Here is a 24,702-nt window from a genome sequence, read left to right as displayed (position 1 = left end):
AGGTAGGATTGTTTCTGGCAATATGGCCGCTGTCTCTCCAGATTGAGAGGGGACACATCTTTCACTCCCGTGGAGGCTGCCGGCTTTTCACAGGGCCCTGTCGCTAGCCCTGTTGATCACGGGAGGCCAGATCTTAAGGTGTTTGTCTACTTTTTTGCTGGTCTTTTCTCTCTCTCTTTTTTTATTCTCTCTACATCTTTCTGGGGCGCGGGGAATCATCAAATGCCGACAGGAAATGCTTCGATAGGACAGTTTTGGCGACCGGAGTGCAATGCGAGCAATTGATTCTTTTTCTGCCATGGTGCGAAGTCGGGCTCTAGTTCCCATGTTTTCCAGACTTCCAGTTGTGCCGGGCGATAACGATCTGGGGGTAGGGCGGGGGGGCTTCGGGGTCAGGCATGTCGGGCTTGTCAGCGGATTTGTTTCCCGCATGAGGCAAGGCTTCGTTCATATCGGGTGGAGATTGGGCTGCCGCATGGTCGCAGGGTCCGGGGCTTTGGGTGCTGCCAAGTGTCAACGCAAGATGCTGGTTATTTTCGAATGCTTGGAGGTTGCTTCCACGCCTGGGGGGAATTATTAATATCTTGTCTTTCTGGAGTCATAGATGTAGGCGGGTGAAGCAATTCAACGGCTATCTCGACGCCAATTTGAATGGACATGCCCCACAGGCACCACCTCCGGGGCGGGTGGAGAGCACCAGAGACTGGCCAGACCGCCAGAACGTCCACGGTACGTACATAGTAGTACCCCATAGCCAGGCCCGACAGATAATCAAAGGGAGGTGCGGCATCGCGAGGAAGTCCGAGTGGCTTCGACGCCTATCAATTCCCATTACTACTCTTACGTAGTAGTACTAGCAGTATCAACTCCAAATGGTGCCCCGCCCCGTCATCGGTGATATGCTTGTTGACTATCCGTAGTACTACTGGTAGTTGAACATAGATACCCCGCGTGATTGGCCGTGCACGTATAAATGCAATCGGCTCGACCCCCGTGACCTCGTGGACTTGAATTAACTGCATCCATTGAACGGTTGGAGCAGCAATTATTGGTCCAACGACAGGATGAGGCCTCAAAATATCCTCGGCGGGCTGATCCTCGCGGGGCTGACCGCAGCCTGCGGGCATGACCATAGCGATGAGAAGCAGTGGACCAAGGAGGAGCTGGAGGAGCTGGAGGCGAGATGGGGTTACGAAGTACGTCTTTTTCTACAACAACGAGTTGATTTGGACTGACCATGGCAGCTGCCGTTTTCCGGCATTGGAACGTTTGCCCATCTCGATTATGCCAAGTGCCTCACAACTCCGTCAGCAGGGTTTGACATTGCCATCCTGGGGGCGCCCTTTGATACGGCCGTGACCTATCGTCCCGGTACGTTGCGCAAGGAAATTCTACAGAAAAGCCTCCACTGACGGGAAACAGGCGCGAGGTTCGGACCCCGGGCGATCCGCCAGGCTTCCTCGCGACAGACGGGCTTCCGTGGCTTCAACCCAAGGGCCAACATCAACCCGTACCAGAACTGGGCCCGCATCATCGACTGCGGCGATATCCCCATCACTCCGGTCGACAACACGATTGCTCAGGAACAGATGACGCAGGCTTTCAAAGCGTTGGGGAAGAGGAAGGCCGTCTCAGCTCTGAGTCCCAAGCCTAAGCTCATGACCCTAGGTGGCGACCACAGCCTCACGCTGCCCGCGCTGAGGGCTCTCAACGAGATCTATGGCAGACCGATTCAGGTCTTGCATTTTGATGGTAGATGACATCTTCACGAAACTGAGAAACGTTGATGGAGATGCTCACATAATGACTACGTAGCTCACCTGGACACCTGGAACCCCGAGGCGTACCCGTCGTACTGGGGCGCGACGCAGTTCAACCACGGCTCCATGTTCTGGATGGCCCACCGCGAGGGCCTCCTGCCCAACAGCACCTCGCAGCCCTCGGTACACGCAGGCCTACGCACGCGGCTCAGCGGCACCGGCTGGGGCGACCACGAGGACGACACGGCGCAGAACTGGATCCGGTTCGCGGCCGACGACATGGACGAGTTGGGCACGGCGGGCATCATCAAGGGCATCATGGACGCACTGGGCACCGAGGAGCCCGTGTATCTGTCAGTGGACATTGACGTGCTGGACCCGGCCTTTGCCCCCGGCACGGGCACCCCCGAGCCTGGCGGCTGGACGACGAGGGAGCTGATCCGGGTGCTGAGGGGCATCGAGGGCCTGAACTTGGTGGGCGCCGACGTCGTGGAGGTGTCACCGGCGTACCAGAACAGGGGCGAGGAGACGGCGCTGGCGGCTGCGCAGGTTGTGTACGAGCTGCTAAGCTCAATGGTCAAGAAGGGCATGGAGGAGATGGGCAAGGAGGGCGATGTCAAGGATGAGCTGTAGAGGCGAGATGGGCCGATGGCGGGGTACTGTCGAAAACGGATATCTTCCATTGTGACGGAGTGAGTCGGTATCCTACTCGTAAGGCATCAAGGTAGTGTCTGTAGACAGGGACGTAGAATAATACGCGCCAAAGTGCATAAAAATGAGACGCAGATATCTAGGTACCTAGTCATGCTAGCCGGAATGGGCTCTTTTATCTGACGTCGGATGCTATCATGGACGGATCGGCAGCGCCGATACCAGCGCGATGACTTGAGTCACACCCCACCCACCACCAACATCTTTTTTATCTGCCCCTCGACCCCGCCAAAACACTTGACCCTCCGATTTCAGAACATCGCATCTTCACACACAGGTCCAACACTCTCGACGAGCGCCACCAGCCGGCCAATCGCCCACCATGGCCGCCGTACAGGACCTCGCCGAGCGCGTCAAGGACGCCGCAAAATGCTATATCGACACCGACACGGGCGTCGACGACACTGCTGCCGCTGACGGCTCCGAGGCCAAGCCCTTCAAGACCCTCGCTTTCGCCTATATCCAGAATTTTGGCCAGCCTGCGCCACCCCAGTACCTGCAGCGATCGTCCGTCACTGGCCCTATCGCCGCCGGTGAGGACCCCTCGGCCCGCCTCGTCTGGAAGGAGCCCGGCAAGAGCGCCATCAAGAAGGCTCAGGCTGGCGTCGAGGCCCACAAGAAGAAGCTGGCCAAGCAGCAGGCTGCCCAGGCCGCTGAGGAGGAGAAGAAGAAGCAGCGCCTGCAGATTCTCGAAGACTCCAAGAAGATTGTCCTCAAGCAGGATGAGTCGCTGCCCGAGCCTGTCAAGATCACCATTGCCAACAAGGATGTTGAGCTGGGCGATGCCGACAACAAGGGGACCCGCGTCAAGGTGTCCGGTCGCATCCACCGCCTGCGGCCTCAGAAGCAGGCCACCTTCATCACTCTCGTCGACGGCTACGGCCACCTGCAGTGCATCCTCCAGGGCGATCTGACCAAGACCTACGACGCCCTCACCTTCGCCCAGGGCACTTCCATGACCCTATACGGCGAGCTGAAGAAGGTCCCCGAGGGTCAGCAGGCCCCGGACAGCCGCGAGCTCCACGTTGACTACTACGAGGTCATTGGCGCCTCCCCCGGAGACGAGGATGCTATCACCAACAAGGTCTCCCATGCCCAGAACCAGTGGGACCCGGCCATGCTAGACAACAGACACCTGGTGCTGCGCGGAGACCACGCCGCGGCGCTGATGAAGTTGCGCGCTCACACCGAGTGGGCCTTTGTCAAGACATACCACGACATGAAGTTCGTCAAGGTGTCGCCACCTGCACTGGTGCAGACCCAGGTCGAAGGTGGTGCCACGCTCTTCAGCGTGCCCTACTACGACGAGAAGGCCTACCTCACGCAGTCGTCCCAGCTGTACCTCGAGACTGTCCTCCCCAGTCTTGGCAATGTCTACTGTATCGAGAAATCGTTCCGCGCCGAGAAGAGTCTGACCCGTCGCCATCTGTCCGAGTACACCCACGTCGAGGCTGAGCTCGACTTTATCGACTTTGGTGACCTGCTGGACCACCTCGAGGAGACCATCTGCAGGGTCATTGACGCCGTTCTCGACGACGCTGAGATGGCGGCCTTCCTCAAGGAGCTCAACCCGGACTTCAAGAAGCCCCAGCGCCCCTTCCTTCGCATGAAGTACACCGACGCCATCGACTGGCTCAACAAGCAGGACCCGCCCATCGTCAACGAGGAGGGCAACCCGCACGTTTTTGGCGACGACATCGCCGAGGCCGCCGAGCGCCGGATGACGGACATTATCAACCGGCCCATCTTCCTGACGCACTTCCCCACCGAGATCAAGGCCTTCTACATGAAGAAGGACCCTAACGATCCCCGCGTCACCGAGAGCGTTGACTGCCTGATGCCCGGCGTGGGCGAGATTGTCGGAGGGTCCATGAGGATGGAGGGGTACGAGGAGCTCATGGCCGCGTACGAGAAGCAGGGTATCCCGGCCAAGGACTACTACTGGTACACTGACCAGCGCAAGTAAGTTTCATCTTGGCACTTTGAAGATTCGTTGGAAACAGCTTGCTGACTTGATTTGATAGGTATGGCACTTCGCCTCACGGCGGATACGGACTGGGGCTGGAACGTTTCCTGGCATGGATGGCCAACCAGCACACCGTCCGGACGACGTGCTTGTATCCCCGATTCATGGGCCGGTGCAAGCCTTAGACAGTGTACTTTTTATGTACACGTCAGAAGAAATACAAAGAGGGGGATGACAAGAATAGCCTCGCTGAGATATCAAAAAGTGAGCTTGCCGACTAGAGGTATTAGAGAAGACCTGGCACTACGAGAACAAATACGATTGATTTTCGCGAGCATGGATGATGATACATCTGGTAGAACTAAACTAAGGTGTTTGGTAGAGCCAATTTCAGATAAAGATGGGCAAGAGCTGTATAGACCATCTGCAAAGGTCCTGTGCAATACTGGTACGGATTAATATTGGTGGTTTTGAGGAAGTGGACTGGTAGGCAATAATTGCCGTCGACTCAGTACAAGGGACGGAGCTGCAAGCCCGCCTATCTACGAATGCACCCACTGCATGATTGATCAAAATTTCAACTACCGTTAGTACTGCGTAGGTAGTACCAAAGTGGTAGTAATAGCACAGATATAATAAATTACCTCAGTATCCCCATATGTACTTCCGATTCAGGAGACGCATGGGTTGAATACGAATTGGGATCCACAAGCCACGGACCGTCAAGAAGATGCCGATATCAGTCTTTGTAAGGGCACGAATCGAAGAAGCAAATGTTGAACCAATCATTTCCAGGATTTCATTCGAAATCGGACCACCTTGGGGTTCCTGGGCTTAGGCTAAGGGGAGAGTGATGATGGTCTGTCAGCTCAGAAGAATCGGGGGACCAGAAACTCATCAATTCCCCCAAGAATAAAGATTGATCCAAATATCCAAAAGGCCACTTGAGCAGCCAATGACGACGCGACCTAGCTCCTGGGCCCCACCCTTTTCACGGTAAGAAGGTCGCGTGTCGTGAACTCGACTCGTCGTGGATGGGAGATGATTGTGGATGGTGGGTGGTGGCCCTGTGGGAGGTGATGGTGGGTGGTTTAGCACGGCAAATGGCTTTGACGCCTTCAGGGGGTCCACCGGGCTTTTCACTCTGGGCGGTGCGGCGTTGCATGGTGAGCGATGTTAATAATAAGATGCCCGGACGCGAAGACAACCGACCAGCGCACAGGCACCGCAAGGCACTGAGTCTTGAGCTTGTCTCACGGCGGACCCGGAGCTAAAGCTAAGAGCTCCTGAGAGACTACTCTGTACAGTAGTAGCAGTAGTAGTAGTAGACAGTAGTAGCTCCCCCGCCGATGGCACGAGTAAGTCCTCATGTGTGTCTGGCTTAGGTGGGAAACTGTATCCAGGGTTACGTCGTATTAGCTGTCACAATGGCAGAAACGATCGTCCACAATCGGCTCTGGGGCTGGAGATTTTGCACAGTGTCTTGTGCCTGCAGTAGCGGGCAGGTTGGAGGCTTGCGCCGGGCCCTGAAGGCTGGGGGAGAGGACCCCTGCAGGCTGGGCAGCTCCAGCGGATGGGCCAATGGCAGAGCGGCGCTGGCTGGCACAGTCCAGCAAGTGAAGACTGCGAAGGTGACCTGAGTCCACTGCTGCAACAAGCTGCAACAGGCTGCAGGAGAGTGCAAAGAGGCTGCAACGACCTCGGAGAGACGGCGAGCCCCTGAACCCCTGTCCGGGTCATTAAACTACCACCGAAGCCAATTCCACACTCGGCCACTTTGGGCAATCGTCCACTCTCTGGCCGCTGCACCATCATCCCCTTTGCCCTCATCTCTGGCTGGCCTGGTCTGGCCCGTCTCTTTCCCTCCTCCACCCCCGTGCACCTCCGCCTCCACCTTCAGCCTCGACGCTGTCGCTCTCTTTCTCCTCTGCCCCGGCATTGGGATTCCTTTCCTTTATTCCTTCGTTCGCCGTTTCGCCGTCTCTCTTTCTTGCCTCCCGCCCCCAGCTTGTCTTGCCGATCCATTGCGCGTCTCCAACGTCTAATCCACGTTGGGCGCCGGCTGCTGCTGTCGCTGCTCTTGGTATTGCTGCTAGTAGTCGTACTACTACTTCACACTTGCACCGTTGCACGTTCCCTGGCCTGGGGTGGTCCGTCCGTCCGTCCATCCTTTCACTAGGGGTCTCGCTCGTCTCCCCTTTCTCTTTGTCTTGTCCTCCGCCGACTGTATCCTTACCTACCAATACACCCTTGCGAGAGCGCCTTGCTCCATCCCTTCCCGAGCGTCCTCGTCGTCCCTGATCCAGACGACCTACCTGCTTTGGGGCGTGACTGCTGCGCATCTCAGCCGCAGTTCATTCAAGGTACCATCTCCCACCCCTAACATCCTCTCCTCCAGCCTTCACTGGCCCAGACCCCGTCCCTCTTCGGCCTCCTCACGCGCCTTTCACTCACCTGCCTCCCTATCTCTACCCCGGATCTCATCCCGATCGACCTAACCGATCTGTTCTGTCTAGGCGTAATCCCACCTCGGATCTGTTCTCATAATACTTGGACCTAAAGGCATATTTGCTCGATTTCGACCGACCTTCGCTCGACCGAACCTATTGTATTACCTTATGCTTCGCTTCACTTCGCTAGCTTCGCTACTTCAGCCTTGAACCTCACATCAATTCTGCCCCTCTCGACGCCACAGTTCCGTCGACGGCACCGATTCGCATTGTACTTGTTGCGTCCTTTTCGTACTGTCGCTACGGACGACTGCTGGATCGAGTTCCCAGCCGAATTACCTATACCCTGAGCGCTTCTCGACGGACCCTGTTCGCAGCTTCTGTCCCGTTTCTCGGTTCTTTGGATACGCGAATACGTAATACCTGCCTCGGGCATACCAACACTACCCGTGTTACCATACAACAGTTCTCGTGTGCCTATTCAAGGGCACGCTTCACTTTTCAAAACGGCTGTACTATCGCAAGTCGGGCGGGACTCCCAGGTCCCCCCTCACCTTCTCGGGATGCAGGATCTCAACGGTCCCGTCGGTGGCCAGAGGGGCCCCAGCGGAGGTCACGGTGGTCGATTCGGCCATGCCTCAAAGCCCTCCAACAGCGATACCGGCTTCTCTCATGGAGCTTTCACCTCTAACGTCTCCGGATTTGGCGACCGTCACCCTCGGCGAGCCAATGTCCCGTCTCTCAACACTCAGACCATGAACCAGGCTCAGGCCATGCCCCCGGCTGGCACCGAATTGGCAACCCCGGGTACGGCATTCGACATGCAGTTCACCCCTTTGCTGCCCTCGCAGCTGCTCCTCGGGAGCCCCTTTCAGCCCGGGTCGCCCGCCGCCTTTGGGAGCCCTCAGTTCCAGAACCTCCCCAACTTCCAGCAGGCACAGCATCAACAACACCAGCAGATGAACCACCAGCAGCAGAACGGAGGAGTCTCGAGCCCCATCCAGCAGAACATGCCTCAATCCTACCAGGCGATGGTCTCCCCTTCGACCTACGGGGCTCCTCAGTTCTACGCGCCTCCGCAGTCGCCCACTGGCAACTTCCCCATGCAGTCGCCCATGCAGCCCAGCTCCCCCGTGTCCATGAACGCGGGTGCCGTCACAGGCACGAGCCGAACCGTCTACCTGGGCAACATCCCCCCCGACACGACTGCTGAGGAGATCCTGGGCCACGTCAGGAGCGGCCAGATCGAGTCGGTCCGCCTCCTGCCCGACAAGAACTGTGCCTTCATCTCATTCCTCGATGCCAGCTCCGCCACTCATTTTCACTCTGATGCCATCTTGAAAAAGCTCTGCATCAAGGGACAGGATATCAAGGTCGGTTGGGGCAAGCCGTCTCAGGTCCCGACCTCAGTGGCCCTGGCCGTTCAGCAGTCGGGCGCCTCTCGCAACGTCTACCTCGGAAACCTCCCGGAAGAAATCACCGAGGGGGAGATCCGCGAAGATCTGGGCAAGTTCGGTGCCATTGATACCGTCAAGCTCGTCCGCGAGAAGAATATTGCCTTTGTACACTATCTTTCCATCGCCAACGCCATCAAGGCGGTTGGCCAGCTGCCCCAGGAGCCCAAGTGGCAGGCCCCCCGCCGTGTGTACTACGGCAAGGACCGCTGTGCCTATGTTTCCAAGACGCAGCAGCAGAATGCTGCCCAGTATCTGGGCATCTCTCCTGGATACGCTCACATGCTGACCGGTGCTGACCGGGATCTCATCTCTAACGCCCTGGCTCAGCAGTCGGTTGCGGCGGCGGCTGTCGCCACTACGGCTGGCGGCATCAATAACCTTGGGAACCGCACCATCTACCTTGGCAACATTCACCCGGAGACCACGATCGAAGAGATTTGCAACGTTGTCCGAGGCGGCCTGCTTCACCACATCCGCTATATTCCTGACAAGCACATCTGCTTCGTGACCTTCATCGACCCCACGGCTGCCGCTTCGTTTTACGCCCTGAGCAACCTCCAAGGTCTCATGATTCACAACCGCCGTCTGAAGATTGGCTGGGGTAAACACTCTGGTGCCCTGCCTCCGGCCATTGCCATGGCCGTCAGCGGTGGTGCGTCGCGAAATGTGTACATTGGCAACCTGGACGAGACTTGGACCGAGGAGCGCCTGCGCCAGGACTTTTCCGAGTACGGCGAGATCGAGCTTGTCAACACGCTACGCGAGAAGAGCTGCGCATTCGTCAACTTCACCAACATTGCCAACGCCATCAAGGCTATTGAGGCTGTGCGAGGCAAGGAAGAGTACAAGAAGTTCAAGGTCAACTTTGGCAAGGACCGCTGCGGAAACCCGCCTCGCCAGATGCACTCGCAGTCTCCGCGCGGTGACGGTGGCACATCCCCGCCGCCTCAGGGGTCCCAGAACGGCGGTTCTCCCCCTAACGGAGGGCAAAACGCAGCCGCGTACAATGCGCACAACAACCCCCTGACAATGTACCTGAACCAGCTGTCGCAGCAGGCGCAGCAGCAACAGCAGCATCAGCACCAGCACCTCGCCGCGCAGCAGAACGCCTTGTTCGGTACCGCCCAGCAGTCGCCCAGTGACCTTGGCATCGACGTGCCCCAGCAGACCCAGGTTGGCGGTCACGGTCAGTCGGCCAGCATCTCCAATGGCTTCCCTGCCAACGGCGGCGTGTCCGGAGCGACAACCATCGGCGGGCTTCTGGCCCCCGGGAATCCCCGCGCTCAGCACAGCAGGGCTGTTAGCCTGCCTGTGCTCGCACCTGGATTCGAGAACGGCGGCAACAGTCCGAGCAGCGTGCCGGGAAGCAATGGGAGCGAGAATGAGCGCCGTGGTCACCAGTACCAGTCGAGCTATGGAGGAATGGGAGGAGGATTTGGTCTCGCCATTCAGGGCGGCCTGAATGGGTGGGTGGAGGAAGAGGTGGCCAACTAATGATCGGTTTCAGTATGACGAGGAGGCCGGATTGCCCTATTTTGTTTTAATCGCCGGAGGGATCCTTGCCCCCGTTCTAATATCTGTCGGACTTCTCGAAACTCGTTTGTTTTGGTATTCCCTCCGTGCAGTGTACGATGTTGGATCTTGCGCATTTGCACATACACACACATATGGACACACAAAACACCCGGTCGTGGTGGCCAGCAGCGAGGCCGCCATGCTGAAAATCAAAAACATATAATCGAAATGGGAGATGGCCGTGGTTTGAGGAAGATAATTGGACATGTTTCTGGGTGGGGGGGTCGTCTGTCACATGGGAACGAGGCTTTACGTTGGGGCGGACAACCGGAGCGATGATGGATGGGGCTTGCGAGGAGGAATCCATGCGGACGAGTTGGTTAGGAAAGGGAAACGAACCTCTCGACCACACATTCATGTACATGTTTATTCCGGAGTACGGTCTGGGTTTGGTATAGTATACTATGTAGTATCAATGCAGATCAAGAAATTGGTCATTCAAATTCAAATATCTACCTCTAGGAAGCATGGGACACAATGCCTATTGCAGCCTTAGCTATCATGCTCTAGTTAGATGGAGCTCTCCGGCCATTTCTCCTATGCTGCTAGTATAAAACATGGCTATTCTATGGAATGCAGGACAGGAAGAGTAATGAACATCCTACCATGTGCGAAATGTAATGTTGAACTAATGCCCCTCGAACGCCGGATCTAAAGAGATCGGAATGCAAATCTGTTGGGCCCCCCGGCCTTCTTTCCTTCTCCTTGCTGCTGCTCATCATGCCGGGAGGAAATACACCGCGCTCGCTAATGGCCCGCAGGCTCCGGTTTCGCGGGGAAGGCGGGCGCGTCGAGGTTGGAACGGCACTGCTGCCTCCAGTCGTCGGGGGTGAACTTGTCTACTATGGCCTTGAAGGCCGCCTGTGTCCGGGGGAGGTGAGAGGTTTAGCAATCTAAGAAACGTGCGCGGGCGACGGCGCCCCGCTGCTGCTTGCACGGGGATGGGTGTTTTGGGGCTTACCAGTGTGCAGAAGGTCTCGTCGCCCTCGAGGTGGCTCCCCGGGGTGCGGCACCCGGGGATGGTGACGGGGCGGTCGTTGTAGCGGAGGCGGACGTAGTAGCCGTCCAGGCGGCTGCGCTCGGCGTCGGTGAGGGAGGGCGTCTTCTTGCGGCCGATACCGCCGGCGGGGGGCATGCCGGGTGAGGGTGGGTGGGAGGAGGCGCTGCTGCCGCTGCTGCCTACGCCGAAGAGGGACGGGAACCAGGACTTGGGGGAGGGGGAGCGAGGCGGCGTGGGGGGCGTGGAGGAATGGCGGAAGAGCTCGACGGCGATGTGGCTCGTGAAGGGTGGCCACTCATCATGGCCGAAGGCGCCGAGACTGGCGAGGGTGCCGGCGAGGGTGGTGTCGTGGCAGCCGCTGAGGCCGAAGCGGATGGGCGTGGACGCACGGGAGCTTCCCTGCTGTTGCTGCTGCTTGTGCTGGATCTCGTACTCGCCGTCGGCGGTGGAGTGCTCGACGCTGCCGACCATACGGGCGGTGATATCACCGAGCAGGTTGCCGATGCCGAGGGAGCGGTACTCCTGGCTCTCGCGGTAGCCGGCGTACCATTCCTCGACGCCGATGGTCTCGATGATCTTGCGGACCTTGGGGTCGTAGAACTCGCGGGGCAGCTTGGTCTCGGGTCCGTGGGCATTGGTGGCGTTGATGGTGTCCATGATGCCGCTCAGGCGCGGGCGAGCATCGACAGCAACGCTGGGGCTGCCGTCAGGCATCCAGCGGCCAAGGCGCTTGGTCAGGAAGGCCATGTCGTCCGTGTCGTTCCAGCGCTGAGCAGCGCGCTGAGCAAAAGCACGAGCGAGGACAGCGAAGCGGCGGCAGTTGCCCTCATTGGGGAAGAGGGTCTCCTCGCTGATGGGCCGGGCGAGGATGGTCAGAGGGGGCAGGTCGTCGGGGCGGGTGTGAGGGGGGTAGAGGCCATGGAAGGCCTGCTGCATGGACTCGAGGGCGCGAGGGATGGGCGTGGCGCGCAGGTAAAGCGAGTCGACGGTGGATGGGGAGACGGTGGGTGGGAGGAAGCCGAGGCGATCGACATAGAGGTGACGGAGGCGACGGCCCAGGGCAGTGGTGGTCTCGCGGCCCTTGTCGGTGAGCATGCCCATGTCGCAGATGGCATCGAGCTCGCCCTTGGAGCCAGAGGCAATGACGGGGTGGTCATTGTTGCCCAGGGTCTCGAGGCGGCGCTTCCAGGCGAGAGTAGAGAACTTGGCGTCAGAGCCGTCGGCGGCGGCCTCGAGGGCAGGATCCGGGTCGAGGATGGCGGAGCTGAATCGGCGAGCAGCGGCGCAGTAGGGCCAGAAGGCGGCCAGTCCTGTGTTCTGGAAGCGTGGGGTGACGGGAGTGCGCTCGCCGTGGCGGAGGAGAATCTGGACGAGCTGGAGCTGGAGTTGGGCTGGGTACAGCTCTGCCAGCTCAGAGTCGGTGTAAGGCGGTCGGGGCTGGAGGGTCGACATGGCGGGGGCGGGGCCGGAGGACCGGCAGGGAGCAGAGATGCCAAAGGCCGGGAATTGGGCAAGCTGGAGGGAGGAGTTGGAGCTCTAGTCTATCGTAGTCTGAGGGTTTCACCTGGTCGCCAAGTCACCAAGTGACTCGAGAGACGGTCTGGGGGGAGTTGCAAGGCGTTTGGGGGAGGGGGTACGTAACGGCCCGAGGCGGTGAGGGATTCTGCCGATTGCGGGCCAGGGGAAGCGTCGTCGGACTGTGGGGGGGCAAAAAGTGGCCACGGCTTCTCCCCCACCACGCCAGCAACACCACAAGGCACAAGCCAAGTCCACCACCAGGGTTGTTCCACTCCACCACCCACACCTCGGCTCAGAGCCTCAGTTGCAGTTCATTGTACATGGCAACATGCCCCGGTGCTGTCGAGTTTGGTTGCATGGCCATTCCCCTGGTTTTCCCCTGTTTTCCCCTGTTTTCCCCTGCCCCGTCGTTGCAATGATTGAGCCTCATTGGGGTCCCTGCGAGGATCACCAACCTGCCGACACTACCATGGCGATCCCCAGCTGCTGGCCTCGCCAGGCTAGGCGTCTAGATTCCTCAGGACTCCCAGTCTTCACAGGCCACCTGGCCCTGCAGCCCGTCATCCCCAATGACCTCATAGTCAACGTCACGATCCCGCCCGCGCCTCTCGAGATACATACTATGTAGTACGGATATCGATGTGTGGTTCTGGCTGTGCCCCAGATGCACAGACCGCCTCCCGAGCCACTCACCAACGGTCGCCCAGTGGCGGCCACGCTGGTCGTACAGCCCGATGGTTTCCCCCCTCCCCCCCTAGCGCCGGCGATTTCTCGATTTAAGGGAGGTCGAAGGCAAATCTTTAGGGGCGCTGAGGCAGGACTAGCGATGACAAGCATGACAAGCGCCAGTCCAGCGTGGCTTGAGCGGTAATCGGGAAGTGGAGTGCGTGTCACGGACTCGGTTGAAGTTTCGAACTCGCTTCATCAGTCCTCAACGCCCGACGCCCAGGCCACCGGGAGCTCCGGGATCAGCGGTGACTTCGGGCCTCAGCTCCAGTTTCCTCAGTCCCCGGCGCCTGTTAGTTCCTCTTTTATTCGCTCTAGCCTCGGTGAGGCTACGAGCGGCCCAATCAATTCTTATCATCATTGCCTCTCCCCGGTCTGCCATATGGCTCCGAGCTTACTGACATAACTAGCATTAACTATGTTACATGTAGCACCAAGTTGCAAGCCACTCCGTCAGCTAACAAAAATAGCCCCTTCTCCCACTTCAGCCCGTCCGATCCCAACCCGGTCCGTCTCGTCTTGTCGAATTATTCTACCTGCCTGCGATGCCTTCGGCCGCAGAACCCCTCTCCCTCACAGCATAAGCCCTGGCATGATTGACATAGCACAACCCACCACCCACCCGTTGAGCAGCTTTCCGGATGTGGTAATGGTCAACAATCCCCGGAGACGACAAGCACAGTCCGTCATAAATTGTCAGGGGATCCCTCTGACCTTTCCCTCCACCCTTTGACCGTTCTCTTCTCCGACCCTTCGCCTGCCATGAGCACCGCCGTGTCAAGCTGCAGCGGGCCAACCCAGCCCGCCCTCGGCACGACCGGAAGCACGGAGAACAATGAACTCCCCAGAGCACCTTCGAGTCCCATGACCCCCACGGGTCCCGCGAGAAATGTGACTGACGATGAGGCCAACATGTCTCCCGACCTCAGTCACGATGCCATCGAGGACCAGGACGGTGCCCAGGCTGTCTTGCAGCCCGCCATGAGCGCCGCCGCCAGCCATCTCGCGTCTCCGCTCACACCTGCCGTGGAGAAGGCCGCGGCCATGGAAAAGATGCCTGGGGGTGGCCTCTTTGACGTTCCCCTGCCGGAGGAGGACGAGGGGGACGATGAGGAACTGGCCAACCCGCAGGTTCCTTCTCCTCCCATCGCCAGCGTCCAGGACAGCAGAGGGCCGACGCCGATGGACTCCTCCGTCCCACAGCCCCAGCAGCAGCCAGCAGCAACTTCTACCAGGCCGGCTACGTCTCTAGGCCAGATGCCCCCCAGGGCCCCATCGCCGTGGCAGTCCGCGCCCAGGACCATGACTGTCAACAAGGAGAGCTCGCAGACTCACAGGGCCAGCCTCCTACGCCCGAGTCGCGGCGTCTTGGAGTCGGCCTTCGGCCCCACCCGGAACCGCTCAAGGTCCGCCGGCCAGGACGCCCTCAAGAGGCTCCAGAAGGCCTTTCCTTCTTTTTCCACGCCCTCCCATCTACTTCCCTCGTTTCCCTCCTCCTTCTTTGGCTCCTCCGGTGACAAGTCGAGCCCGCGGATGGCCCCCAGTCGGCCTCGTCCCCAATCCACTATCCTCCCCAGTAGCCCGTCTCCAAGATCTCTCCCTCAGGCGAGGCAACCCATCTCCCAATCTCCCAAGCCGCAGGCCCCCGCGAGGCGGTCAACTTCGATCCTATCTCAGCACTCTACAGCCTCGTCTCGACCGCCAACCCTTCGCCGCGTAACATCCGACGAGAGCATCCTGTACCACAGCCTCTCGCGCGCCTCGTCGCTAGGGGACGATGATCAGTTCCAGGATGTACGGGAGATGGTTAACATGCGCCTCCAGGCTATCAAAGAGAGTCTTCCTGAGGTCCCCAACTTCAAGATGCCCAGCCTGCCAAAGATCTCTACGTCTTCGTTCATCTCCATAAACTCGTTTCCGTCCAACGATGGCCTGGGCCCCACAGCGACCCGCGCCCCAGCCGTTGACAAAGTGACGCCGGCCGCGCCTAGGGATGGCAACACCGACCTAGACAGCGCTCTCGAGGAGCTGACGGGTGACATTGTCGTCATGGGCGGGCTCCGTGGCTCCGTCCTACGCTTTGCGGAGCCTCCGCACCAACAGTGCTGGGCACCCGTCAAGCTGGGCTTCAACATGCGAAAGGTCAACCTCGAGGTCGGCCTAGAGGACGAGGATGAGGAGCGCATGGAGGAGTCCATCATCCCCTCGGGGATGCTCTCCCACATCGGCCCCATCGACATCTCGCGTAAGCTGCTCAAGAAGCTTCGCAATTGCGAGAACTCTCGCACGGGCAAGCTGCGCGTCTGGGACTACGGCTACGATTGGCGCCTCAGCCCGCACCTCCTTTCGCGCAAGCTCCGCGAGTTCCTCGAGACGCTTCCCTCCAACCAGCCCGGCACGCGGCCCGAAGCCCGTGGGGCGGTTGTGATTGCCCATAGTCTAGGAGGTATGATCACGCGCCACGCCGTCAACCAACGGCCCGACCTCTTTGCGGGCGTTCTCTATGCCGGCGTCCCGCAGCGGTGCATCAACATCCTGGGGCCCATGCGCAACGGCGATGTCGTGCTCCTCAACGAGAAGCTCCTGTCAGCCCAGGTCAACTTTAGCATGCGCACGTCCTTTGTGTTCCTGCCGGAGGACGGCTTCTGCTTTGTAGACAAGAACACGCGGGAGGAGTATCCCGTCGACTTCTTCGACCCCCAGGAATGGGTCAAGTGGCATCTGAGCCCCTGCGTGCAGCCCCCGCTGCCACCGTACAACCGACCTGCCCAGACCTCCACGGGGTCCCCCTCGCTGTCCTCGCTGCTCCCGACGTCTTTGAGGGCTCGCGCCGAGAACAGATCTGAGAAATGGTTCGGGGGCGCGTCCTTGGACCCGGCAACCAACAGCGCGGCTGGCCTCAAGGACCGAACCATTGCGCCGCAGATGTACCCAGGAGCCGCCGACGGACAAGCGCCCTCCGCGACAGCCAACGGCGTCCCCTTGCCCCCGTCGCCAACCACTTCGCCCTCCGACCCCGAGCGCAAGCGATACCTCGAGTACCTCACGCGCACCCTGGCCGCGACGCGCCAGTTCCGCTCCGAGCTCCGCCACCGGTCCGACCACCAGGCCGCCAACGCCTACCCGCCCCTCGCCGTCCTGTACGGCAAGTCCACCCCCACGGTCTACGCCGCGCAGGTCAACGGCCGGGACGCGATCCCGTGCGCGGACGCCTACGACGACCTGCTCTTCCGCGCCGGCGACGGCGTGGTGCTGGCCAAGGAGGCGATGCTACCGGAGGGGTACTCCGTGGTCCGAGGGGGCAGGGTGAACACGGAGAGGGGGCATATCACCATGCTGGGCGATATGGAGGCCGTGGGCAGGGCATTGAGGGCCCTCGTGCGGGGCCGGCGGAAGGGGATCGGGATCGGCGCGTCAGAGAAGAGTTGAACCCGGAGCATATCATCCATTGCTCGCCGCCGTACATTGGTACAGCGACACCACCCCGCTCAGAAACACGCACATTGATTGATATCATGACGTTACAGAAAAGAAAGCAAGCGCCCATGCAGAGATAGAATTAGGATTAAAAAAATTATATGATGATGATCATCATGATCATAATGATAACCCAGTCAAAACGCCAAGCCAATGCAATGCAATTTTCCCTGGAGCTCGAAACACGGATGCCCTAGCGTGACCAGTGACCAGCCCTCAACGCTCCCAATGCCCAGTATGTCTGTAACGCCCCTCTCCACAATCCCATAACAGTGTCGTTCAACGTCATACCGCGTGGCGCGAGTCGTGGCAAGCCTAGAAGCAGCCGTGTTGGTCGGTGGTGGTACATGAAAAGAATATGGTGCATACAGATACAAGAAAGATTACAAGGTAGTAGGTAAGGGGTAAAAAGGGGGGGGGAGTCACACTGCCCCCGTCAAGTCTCTCGCGGCTCCGTCACGACAGTCCAGCGCGGAGGCTCCCACGCGCCGTCCCCAGTCGCCGCCAGATCGCGCATGGCCGTCTGTACCTGCGCGACCAGCCGGGCCGGCGCATCGTCGTCCTCGTCATGGTCGAACTCGACCTCGTCGTCGTCTTCGCCATGGCAGCCTCCGGACGAGGAGACAAAGATGACCTCCTCCACGGCGGGCATGCGGTCGCGCACGAGACGGAGGCACTCGACGGTCAGGGCGACGGCCAGGCCACTCCAGTACCAGGGCGCGCAGCAGGAGGAGTAGACGGATGAGGAGAAGAGGTCCTCGTGCAGGGCGAGGCGGCGGACACGGCGCAGGTCGGCGGGCGAACAGAGGGACATGCAGGTATGGAACTGGGCGCTGGCGGCCATGTAGCCCCGGCGCGGAGGGAAGTAGACAACGTCGGAGAGCGGGTCGAGGATGACGCGGCCGGGAGAACGGGCGAAAGACAGGGTGTGGGAGTAGCGAGTTGCGAGGGCGTGTTGACGGGACTCGATACAGGCATGGAGGTTGGCGGGTATGGGAGCGGGCGAGGAGCAGCCAGGAGGGTTGGCAGACAGCGAGCGCTTGGAGTCTTTGACGTCTTTGGGGCCCTTGGTGTCTTTGGGGTCGTTCAGGTCCGGCAAGGAGGCGAAGTCAGCGCCACAGTGGATAGGGACGAGGCGAGAGGACGGCAGATTGAGGTCCCAGATGCGGAGACGAAGCTCCGGGGGAAGTCTGGGGAAGAGGTGCTGGTGATCGTGTCAGTCTGGCGGCACGTGTGAGGCAGAAGCAAAGAGGGGCCCAGGTACGAAGTACTCGTATGGATACTTACAAATGTGCGAGAGGGCTCGGCGGGGGCGGCCATGGGGATTGTGACAGCGGGCATGTCGAAATGCAACACAATGGTTCCGAGGAGGTGGTGATGTCTAAGTTGATGACGGATATTAATACACGGCCGGGCAGGACGGAAGGACGCTGGCTACACCAGTGTGGAGAGAGAGGGGCGGGCGGGAGTGTTTATACGTCTCGGAGGCCGGAAGACGGCGGTTGAAATTGACGTTGACGCTGGTCCACCTGCTGAAGTTGCGATGGGTTCATGGGTTCATGGGTTCATGGGCTCATGAGTCCATGGGCTCAAGGGCTCAAGGGCTCAAGGGCTCAAGGCACGCACTGGAGGGGCCGAAGAGGTTCGGGACGACAGGCGACGACAGGCGACGACAAGACGACGACAGGCGGCGACAGGCGACGGCCGCGAGGCTAATGGGCCCTTTCCCTTCCCCAACTTCCAGGGCTCAGGGCCCAGGCTGGGAGTGTAAGGTAGGTAGGTACTGTGGATGTAGCTGGCGTCTGGCAAGCAAGGTTCAAGGGCTTGTGCGTCTGAGGCCTGGAGGCTTGCTGGGGGCCCGGGGCTGCACGCCATCCATGGTCCACCCCATCCCAGTGGGTTGCGTGGTGGGCACTTGGGTCAGACTCAGTGGGTGGTGGGTGGTGGGTGGTGCCAGATACCAGGTGCAGGTCCCAGTTGCCAGTTGCCAGTTGCCAGGTGGTGGTGGTGGTGGTGGTGGTGGTCCTGGTGGTCCTGGTGGGTGGTGGATGGATCATGGATGATGGATGTAGGCATGTGGGTGGTTGTGGATGGTTGTGGATTAGTTACCTTATTATTACCTGCTATTTCGTCAGCTATTACGAAGACCATATACCTAACACCTGCGGAGTACATGCTCGTACTACTATTAGGTGGTGACGGCCATTAGTGTCCGTATCAGTGCACCCGCAGCACCCCCCGGGCCCAGCATCCCGGGCCCGGAGCATCAAGACATGGGCTTGAAAGTGAGACTTGAGTTGCCCCGAGGCCCTGGTCCCGATGGCTAACACTGCATTGCCCTGACGTTCATCTGTGGTAGGGGTTCCAGGTGGTGTCCTGCGTCCTCGGCAGACTTAGCACAATGCTCCATGCCATGCCACGATTCCATCCAAGGTACTCCGTACTCGTACACGGACGGATACTACAGGACGGACGAGGCGCATCCAGCCATCCAGCCATGCCCACTGCCCAGTGCCCATCAGAACATGCATGGCACTCGTCCTGGCAAGCTCCGGAGATGCTCTTAGCGGCCCCGTCTCGTGCACATCTTGCAGGTCCTGGACCGCCTTGCGCAGGTACGACGGCTCCACAGCCGAGGTGCCGCTGCTTTGACCTCAACTTGGCCCGACTCCTCGTCGACCTCATGGCCATGGCCGACAGAAAGGGCAACAGAAGTCCCGGCGGAGCTGAAAATGGCTCCATGATAACAGTCCGGTATGGGCCTGGTGCATGGGCACCCATCCATGCGCATCCACCGCCGCAACTTCGCAAGCTTTCTGCAGCCGGATATGAATGCTCAGATCGGCATGGGCCCTGCCGGGCTCTGGGAAGTGAGGACGTCTTGGGTAGGCTCTTAGCCTTCTTCGGACGCTCCACATTCGCCGCCATTCGTGGATGTGCCGGCCGGCCGTTGAGACTTTGGGGGTGGTCCGGTCCCAGATTCCTGTCGGTTTTGCCCAATGCAGTATAGTTTGGGCACAACAGACCGGCTGAACTTGGCTGAAGTTCGGGCCACCGTTTGACGGTTTGGCCTGTCAAGCTGTCAAAAAGGCCCAAGGCGCTCCTTGCGAGCTCCGCATCTTGGAGGGGGGGAGTTCTGGTGTTCTTTCCGCTGAGCCTGCCCTCCTCGTGGCCCCGTCGTCGATCTCCGCGTGGGCATCGTACTATGTAAGAAGCCATGAGTATGATACCTGTCGTATTCCGTCACGCATGGGGGATTCTCGATCGTCTCGACACCAGACCGCGCTCAAGATCGGGCGGCGATCGAAGATTCGATGCTGACTGGTGTGCACGCATGGGTGATGGAGCCCTGTGGTAACCTAGGGGTCACTTTGAACCCTGAAATTCTGAAGGCGAAAAGTGACGAGTCTATCCCCAGTTCCCTGTTCACTCACCGGCACCTGTCAACCCAATTTCCCGGGTGCGTATACTCCGTACTACGCTACGAGTAATAGTACTATAGTGTACGTACTCCGTACTCGCAGCACTACGGAGTACGAGTACGAGTACTCTCATAGTAACAACAGTTACCATTTCAGAGGATTCCATTTCCTGCCTTTGGTATCCGTAGCCCGTGCGGAGTAATACCTAAAGCATTAGCGGTCAACGCGGCATCACTAAGGGGGAGAGAGCCGTGTTCGAAGTCGTCGACCGCGGGCGACACCGTCGACGGTGGCCCCTTGTTGCATCCTCGGTTACGTTGCTTTCGGCACCTAACCAAAGTCCCCATGTTCCGAGTGTTCCATAACAAGGGCAACATGCTGTGACAAATTGGACCTTCCCTCCCAGATTCCTGGGAACCGGGTAGAGCGGGTAGGATCCATGCTGTCGATGTGTCGTCACCACGGTTTTGCTTTTGTCGTCAACACCCCACGAGTCCCGATAAACAGGTAAGTAGGTGGCCGTGTAAGCAGCGTGGCTTGCTTGCTTGCTTTGCTTGCTTCTTTGCTTGCCGGGAGCCCCAGGTCGTCATTCCGGGTGAGCGTCAACCCGGTGGGACATTACCCAATGCCCAGTGGCGGGCTGCCCAAGTCCTGTGTGCCCTGACAATTGGATCCTGGCATTCCCAAATGACCCAAAGGTCAAGGCGTCCAGGATATGGAAGGGGGAGGGGGGGAAAAGAAAATAATATGGCCAAAACAAAATGCCATCAAAATAATCGTCATCGTCAACAGGGGTTCAAGGACTTGAGGAAGGGGGATGCCAGGCAAGGGTCTCTCGACCAACTGACGAGGCTACTGAGCCTGCTTGACACCAAAAGCCCCGAAGCTTTTCGGCGCCCGCTGCCATGCCATATCCACCCCACAATGGGCAGTTGCTTTAGGCACTGATGGAGCGCCGTTTGCCAGGCACGAGCCCGGACGTTGGATTGAATTGGGGGGGGACTTGCCTCGATCATTAATCAAAGTGCTCGGCTATGCAATGGCGCATACAGGCATGCTTGTCAGTGCAAAAGACGGACCCCATTCCACGTCCCAACGGCTGCCAGTTGCTAGGTACCTGGCCTGTACGGAGTACGTACGTACGAGTATTACATACTACTAGGTGTGTAGTAGCCAAGGTGGCACGTGCACCCGTGCAAACGCGGCTGCTTGTTGCTGTTGCCCCAACTATGGGCGCCTTCGTACCTATTCGTACCTGCGTCTGACAGCCTGGAAGGCCAACTCTAGCTCACAGACACAGCTGGGAAGGGGGAAAGCGGGAAGTGGAAAGTGACAGGCTCAACCATCAGCCCAACTTCCGACGCAGCCATCATCAGTCAGGTACGTATTGATTCAATCCTCGTCCCTCAAACTCCTTCCTCCACGTCGAAGACTTGCAGACTTGCAGACTCGCAGACTCGCAGACTCGCAGACCAGCAATCTCCCTTGCCGCTGCCCAGCACATCCCACAATGCTGGACGATGTGCCCCGTGCCATGTGATTGGACAATCCTCCAACCCGCCCGACTGATGGCTGCTGCAGGGGCCAGCTTATAAGCGCCAGCTTGAACAACCCGCACTGACGTTAACACGCCCGACCCTTCTATTTGCAACATCACCAAAACACCTGGCCAATACCGTTGGCCCCAGCTGTTGCGCCGTGTTACTATTCTTTTCCTGCCGTCTGTAGTCCGTCTCTTGGACGGCGCTTACTAGCATCAGCGCGTAGCATGATACCTTTCCCAACGGCTTCTCATGGTTCATGAGGGTTCATGATGCGCTCTCCGTTAGGCTGATTGGTCTGCCGAGTGACGGCCTCGACCTCGACCTGCTTCTATCTACCATCTATCACCAGAGTCAAGCGGCTCCCCAGCGTCAAGATGAACAACGAGCATGTATTATCCGTACCCATATTTGACTCTCATCTCCCCCTCATTCTTCGAAATGATCTTCGCCATGCTCCCTTTCAGGCCCCGCTCCTTGGCTTCTGTACCGACCCTTTCTCTTCTCCGCTCGCTCTCGACGTTTCTTTTTCCGCGCTGAAGGCTGGCCCTCGGCACCGACCAAGTACCGGAACCACAGATATTATCACCGAGTAATATCCTTTTCTAATATCGCCCTGAATTAATTGCCCGCGAGCGGCCGCCTCATGGAGCCTTCCAAGCTCAAGACCCAAGTTTCGGCCTCCGACTTCGAGATGGAGACGCATCAGTTCGAGCTCCAGGCCAAGATCCGCCTCTGTCGCATCGTCGAGATGTCGAGGGTCGTCCTCACGGCTGTGGCCCTAGTTGCTGGAATAGCCATTCTTGGCCTTTCTGCCGATGCCCTCAAGGTCTACAACGCCACCCATGTGTCTCCCGAGTACCTCCTCCCGCTATGGCCAGACAACGTAGATCTTCGGCCCACTAACGCCCTGGTGGCTGCCGGCTCCATCGCCGTGGCTGTCAACGTCGTCTGCCTCTTGGCAGGCAAGGTTCATGCTGTAAGGCCACTCCCTGACCCCCGACCCAGCGCCGAGTAGGAGGAAGCTAACATCAGCGCCACAGCTCCGCAGCCGCACCACAATCACCACGTCCATCAGCCTCGCAGCGCCTCTCATCGCCCTGATCGCCGCCATTGCCGGTGTTGCCCTCTCCTACGCCTTAAACCCATCCGGTCACACCGTCCAGAGCTGGGCCTGCCGCTGGCGCCGCGTCCCCATGCAGGCCCAGCCGTACTTTGGCACCCTGTGCGCCGGCGGCGAGGTCACCCTCGGCCTGGCTGTGCTGTTGGTTCCGCTGGAGGCCATTGTGCTCGGCATGGCGGCCCACGCCGCTTCTCTGCGGCGCCGGATCGATGCGCTGACGCGGGAGAGGGATGAGCGGAAGGGGAGTCCGGCGCTCTCTTGAAAGACGGAACTAATACGAGTAGGCACGGATCATGTCTGTACGTTAGCCTGGATGCGTGTCAGCTAGGGGAGGGATGGGCTTCGAAGGGGTTTCTAGTCTATGCTTATCATGTATCGCGAATGAATGAATATGACTTACATGCACACTATGCCAGATGTATCAATAAGTGAAAAGTGAGGGCAGTCTCAGAGACTGGTCAAGATGGGGTGAGGTGACATGAGAGCTAGCTTGCCTTGACTGCAGTTGGCCGTGACAAACGCGCCCAAGCAACGAAAATGCGAAAATGTTGTTATAATCCCATCTTCTCCTCGTCCCATCCCTCCTGAATCTCCATGACAAGGGAGAAGGAAGGGATGGTGCAAGATGTCCTCGCTACCAAACTCAGCGCATCCTCTGCATCGTCCAAGCCAGGCATCGCGCCGACCCCTACCAGAGCTCCCTCCGGAGGCATCCACCACGCTTCCTGCTTCCATGACACCCCCCCGCCTGTCGTCACCCTCAGCATTCAACCGCAGACCCCGTGCAGCACCTCGTCTCGAGCCCGTTGTCGAGGTTGGTGATCGGGATCCCGGCCTCCTTCACGATGGGCGTCTCCCTCCGCCAGAAGTCACCGTCACTCCTGCTAGGCCCGCCAACGACCTGCAGAGAAAGGAGTCATCGCCAATACTAGCAACGCAGCAGAGCCTGCCCTTTGAGGAGGACTTCGGGCCCCGGGGAGAGGCATCTGATGTTGATCATGGACCGAAGGAGAGGGCAGTGGTCGTCGCAGAGGTTAAAACAAACGTCTTTGTAAGTACACTGGTCTTGATCCTTGTTTTCGTCTCACCAGATCAACAAAAAAGGGGGAGAAAGCTAATGCCGAAGGTGGGGGGGGCATATCCAGGTCGCTGACGAGATGGCCTTCATGAACGGGCTATCAGAGCATCTCTCCCATCGCTACGCTCGTCCCATCTCGTCCATCGCCGTGACGCTGCAGCACGGTGCGTGCCTCATCGTGGGAGCTTCGCTCGACCCGGCATACCTTGTGGCGGTGCACGCGCTCCCGGAGCTCGTCCAGACGGCGACCAACAAGCGCAGCGCGGCTCTCCTGCAGCGTCACATTCAGGACGCCCTGGGCGTGGTCCCTGCGAGGGGCATCATCCGCTTTGTGGGCGTATCCGAAGGGTCCCTGGCGACGGGGGGCAAGACTGTGGCCGGCGAGTTGGCCGAGATGAGGGACAAGGACGGGGGTGAGCATGAGGATGGAGGGAAGGGACAGATACGGAGGCGGAGGACGGTGCGGGTACGTTATTCTTCCTATCATCTCGCTCGATGGGGGTTGCTAGGAGATACTGACGGTGCAGATAGGCCGCTTTCTCCAGGCTTAGACATGGACCTGGGGGTGCTCAGCAGCCAGCAGCAGACGTCTCGGCCCCGGTCAGTCCGGCAAGAGCGGAATCGCTTCCATCGCAGGATGCAGGTTCTGCGTCAGCGGAAGGGCAGCTTAAGGCAAAGTTGACAGCGGAGTCCCCCGGTGAGGAGGGGAAGGACGGAGCTCAACAACCAAAGGGACTGAGACACGAGCGAAGCTTCGCATTTATTCAGTCTCTGTTTGGGGTAGGATCAAAACCAGGTGCCGAGTCTTCTCAGGGGACGTTTCAAAAAGAGCAGTAATTATTACTATACCTACCGATAGTGAAATGGCTCATGTCCACGGTATGTCGACACATTCAAA

The 24,702-nt window shown here is 59.1% G+C and overlaps 8 protein-coding genes across 8 annotated transcripts; 6 read left to right on the top strand and 2 right to left on the bottom strand.

Annotated features, from left to right (window-relative positions):
• Nucleotides 1–1,064: 1,064 nt before the first annotated feature.
• On the top strand, nucleotides 1,065–2,393 carry ACO1O0_008109 (agmatinase; the record flags this gene model as incomplete). The annotated part of the gene is made up of 4 exons (XM_083197475.1): nucleotides 1,065–1,196; nucleotides 1,245–1,371; nucleotides 1,423–1,752; nucleotides 1,816–2,393. 4 exons carry the CDS (start codon nucleotides 1,065–1,067, stop codon nucleotides 2,391–2,393), a joined length of 1,167 nt encoding a protein of 388 aa, XP_083046943.1.
• A 400-nt stretch (nucleotides 2,394–2,793) lies between these two features.
• ACO1O0_008108 (asparagine--tRNA ligase DED81) lies at nucleotides 2,794–4,437 on the top strand (the record flags this gene model as incomplete). Its single annotated transcript, XM_083197474.1, has 1 exon — nucleotides 2,794–4,437. The coding sequence occupies one exon, from the start codon at nucleotides 2,794–2,796 to the stop codon at nucleotides 4,435–4,437; it is 1,644 nt and encodes a 547-aa protein (XP_083046942.1).
• Nucleotides 4,438–7,450: 3,013 nt separating this feature from the next.
• Nucleotides 7,451–9,838, top strand: ACO1O0_008107 (uncharacterized protein; the record flags this gene model as incomplete). The annotated part of the gene is made up of 1 exon (XM_083197473.1): nucleotides 7,451–9,838. One exon carries the CDS (start codon nucleotides 7,451–7,453, stop codon nucleotides 9,836–9,838), a length of 2,388 nt encoding a protein of 795 aa, XP_083046941.1.
• An 828-nt stretch (nucleotides 9,839–10,666) lies between these two features.
• ACO1O0_008106 (histidine phosphatase superfamily) lies at nucleotides 10,667–12,371 on the bottom strand (the record flags this gene model as incomplete). The annotated part of the gene is made up of 2 exons (XM_083197472.1): nucleotides 10,667–10,780; nucleotides 10,881–12,371. 2 exons carry the CDS (start codon nucleotides 12,369–12,371, stop codon nucleotides 10,667–10,669), a joined length of 1,605 nt encoding a protein of 534 aa, XP_083046940.1.
• Nucleotides 12,372–13,925: 1,554 nt separating this feature from the next.
• Nucleotides 13,926–16,592, top strand: ACO1O0_008105 (uncharacterized protein; the record flags this gene model as incomplete). Its single annotated transcript, XM_083197471.1, has 1 exon — nucleotides 13,926–16,592. One exon carries the CDS (start codon nucleotides 13,926–13,928, stop codon nucleotides 16,590–16,592), a length of 2,667 nt encoding a protein of 888 aa, XP_083046939.1.
• Nucleotides 16,593–17,076: 484 nt separating this feature from the next.
• Nucleotides 17,077–17,981, bottom strand: ACO1O0_008104 (2EXR domain-containing protein; the record flags this gene model as incomplete). Its single annotated transcript, XM_083197470.1, has 2 exons — nucleotides 17,077–17,844; nucleotides 17,928–17,981. 2 exons carry the CDS (start codon nucleotides 17,979–17,981, stop codon nucleotides 17,077–17,079), a joined length of 822 nt encoding a protein of 273 aa, XP_083046938.1.
• A 4,268-nt stretch (nucleotides 17,982–22,249) lies between these two features.
• ACO1O0_008103 (uncharacterized protein) lies at nucleotides 22,250–22,988 on the top strand (the record flags this gene model as incomplete). The annotated part of the gene is made up of 2 exons (XM_083197469.1): nucleotides 22,250–22,582; nucleotides 22,647–22,988. 2 exons carry the CDS (start codon nucleotides 22,250–22,252, stop codon nucleotides 22,986–22,988), a joined length of 675 nt encoding a protein of 224 aa, XP_083046937.1.
• A 471-nt stretch (nucleotides 22,989–23,459) lies between these two features.
• Nucleotides 23,460–24,355, top strand: ACO1O0_008102 (Tautomerase/MIF superfamily; the record flags this gene model as incomplete). The annotated part of the gene is made up of 3 exons (XM_083197468.1): nucleotides 23,460–23,777; nucleotides 23,872–24,270; nucleotides 24,332–24,355. 3 exons carry the CDS (start codon nucleotides 23,460–23,462, stop codon nucleotides 24,353–24,355), a joined length of 741 nt encoding a protein of 246 aa, XP_083046936.1.
• Between the last annotated feature and the right edge of the window lie 347 nt (nucleotides 24,356–24,702).

The sequence above is a fragment of the Amphichorda felina genome (genome assembly GCF_050947745.1).
Source record: "Amphichorda felina strain 45539 chromosome Unknown scaffold_8, whole genome shotgun sequence".
NCBI classification, from domain to species: Eukaryota; Fungi; Ascomycota; class Sordariomycetes; order Hypocreales; family Bionectriaceae; genus Amphichorda; species Amphichorda felina.
This window is presented reverse-complemented; position numbering and strand designations above follow the sequence as displayed.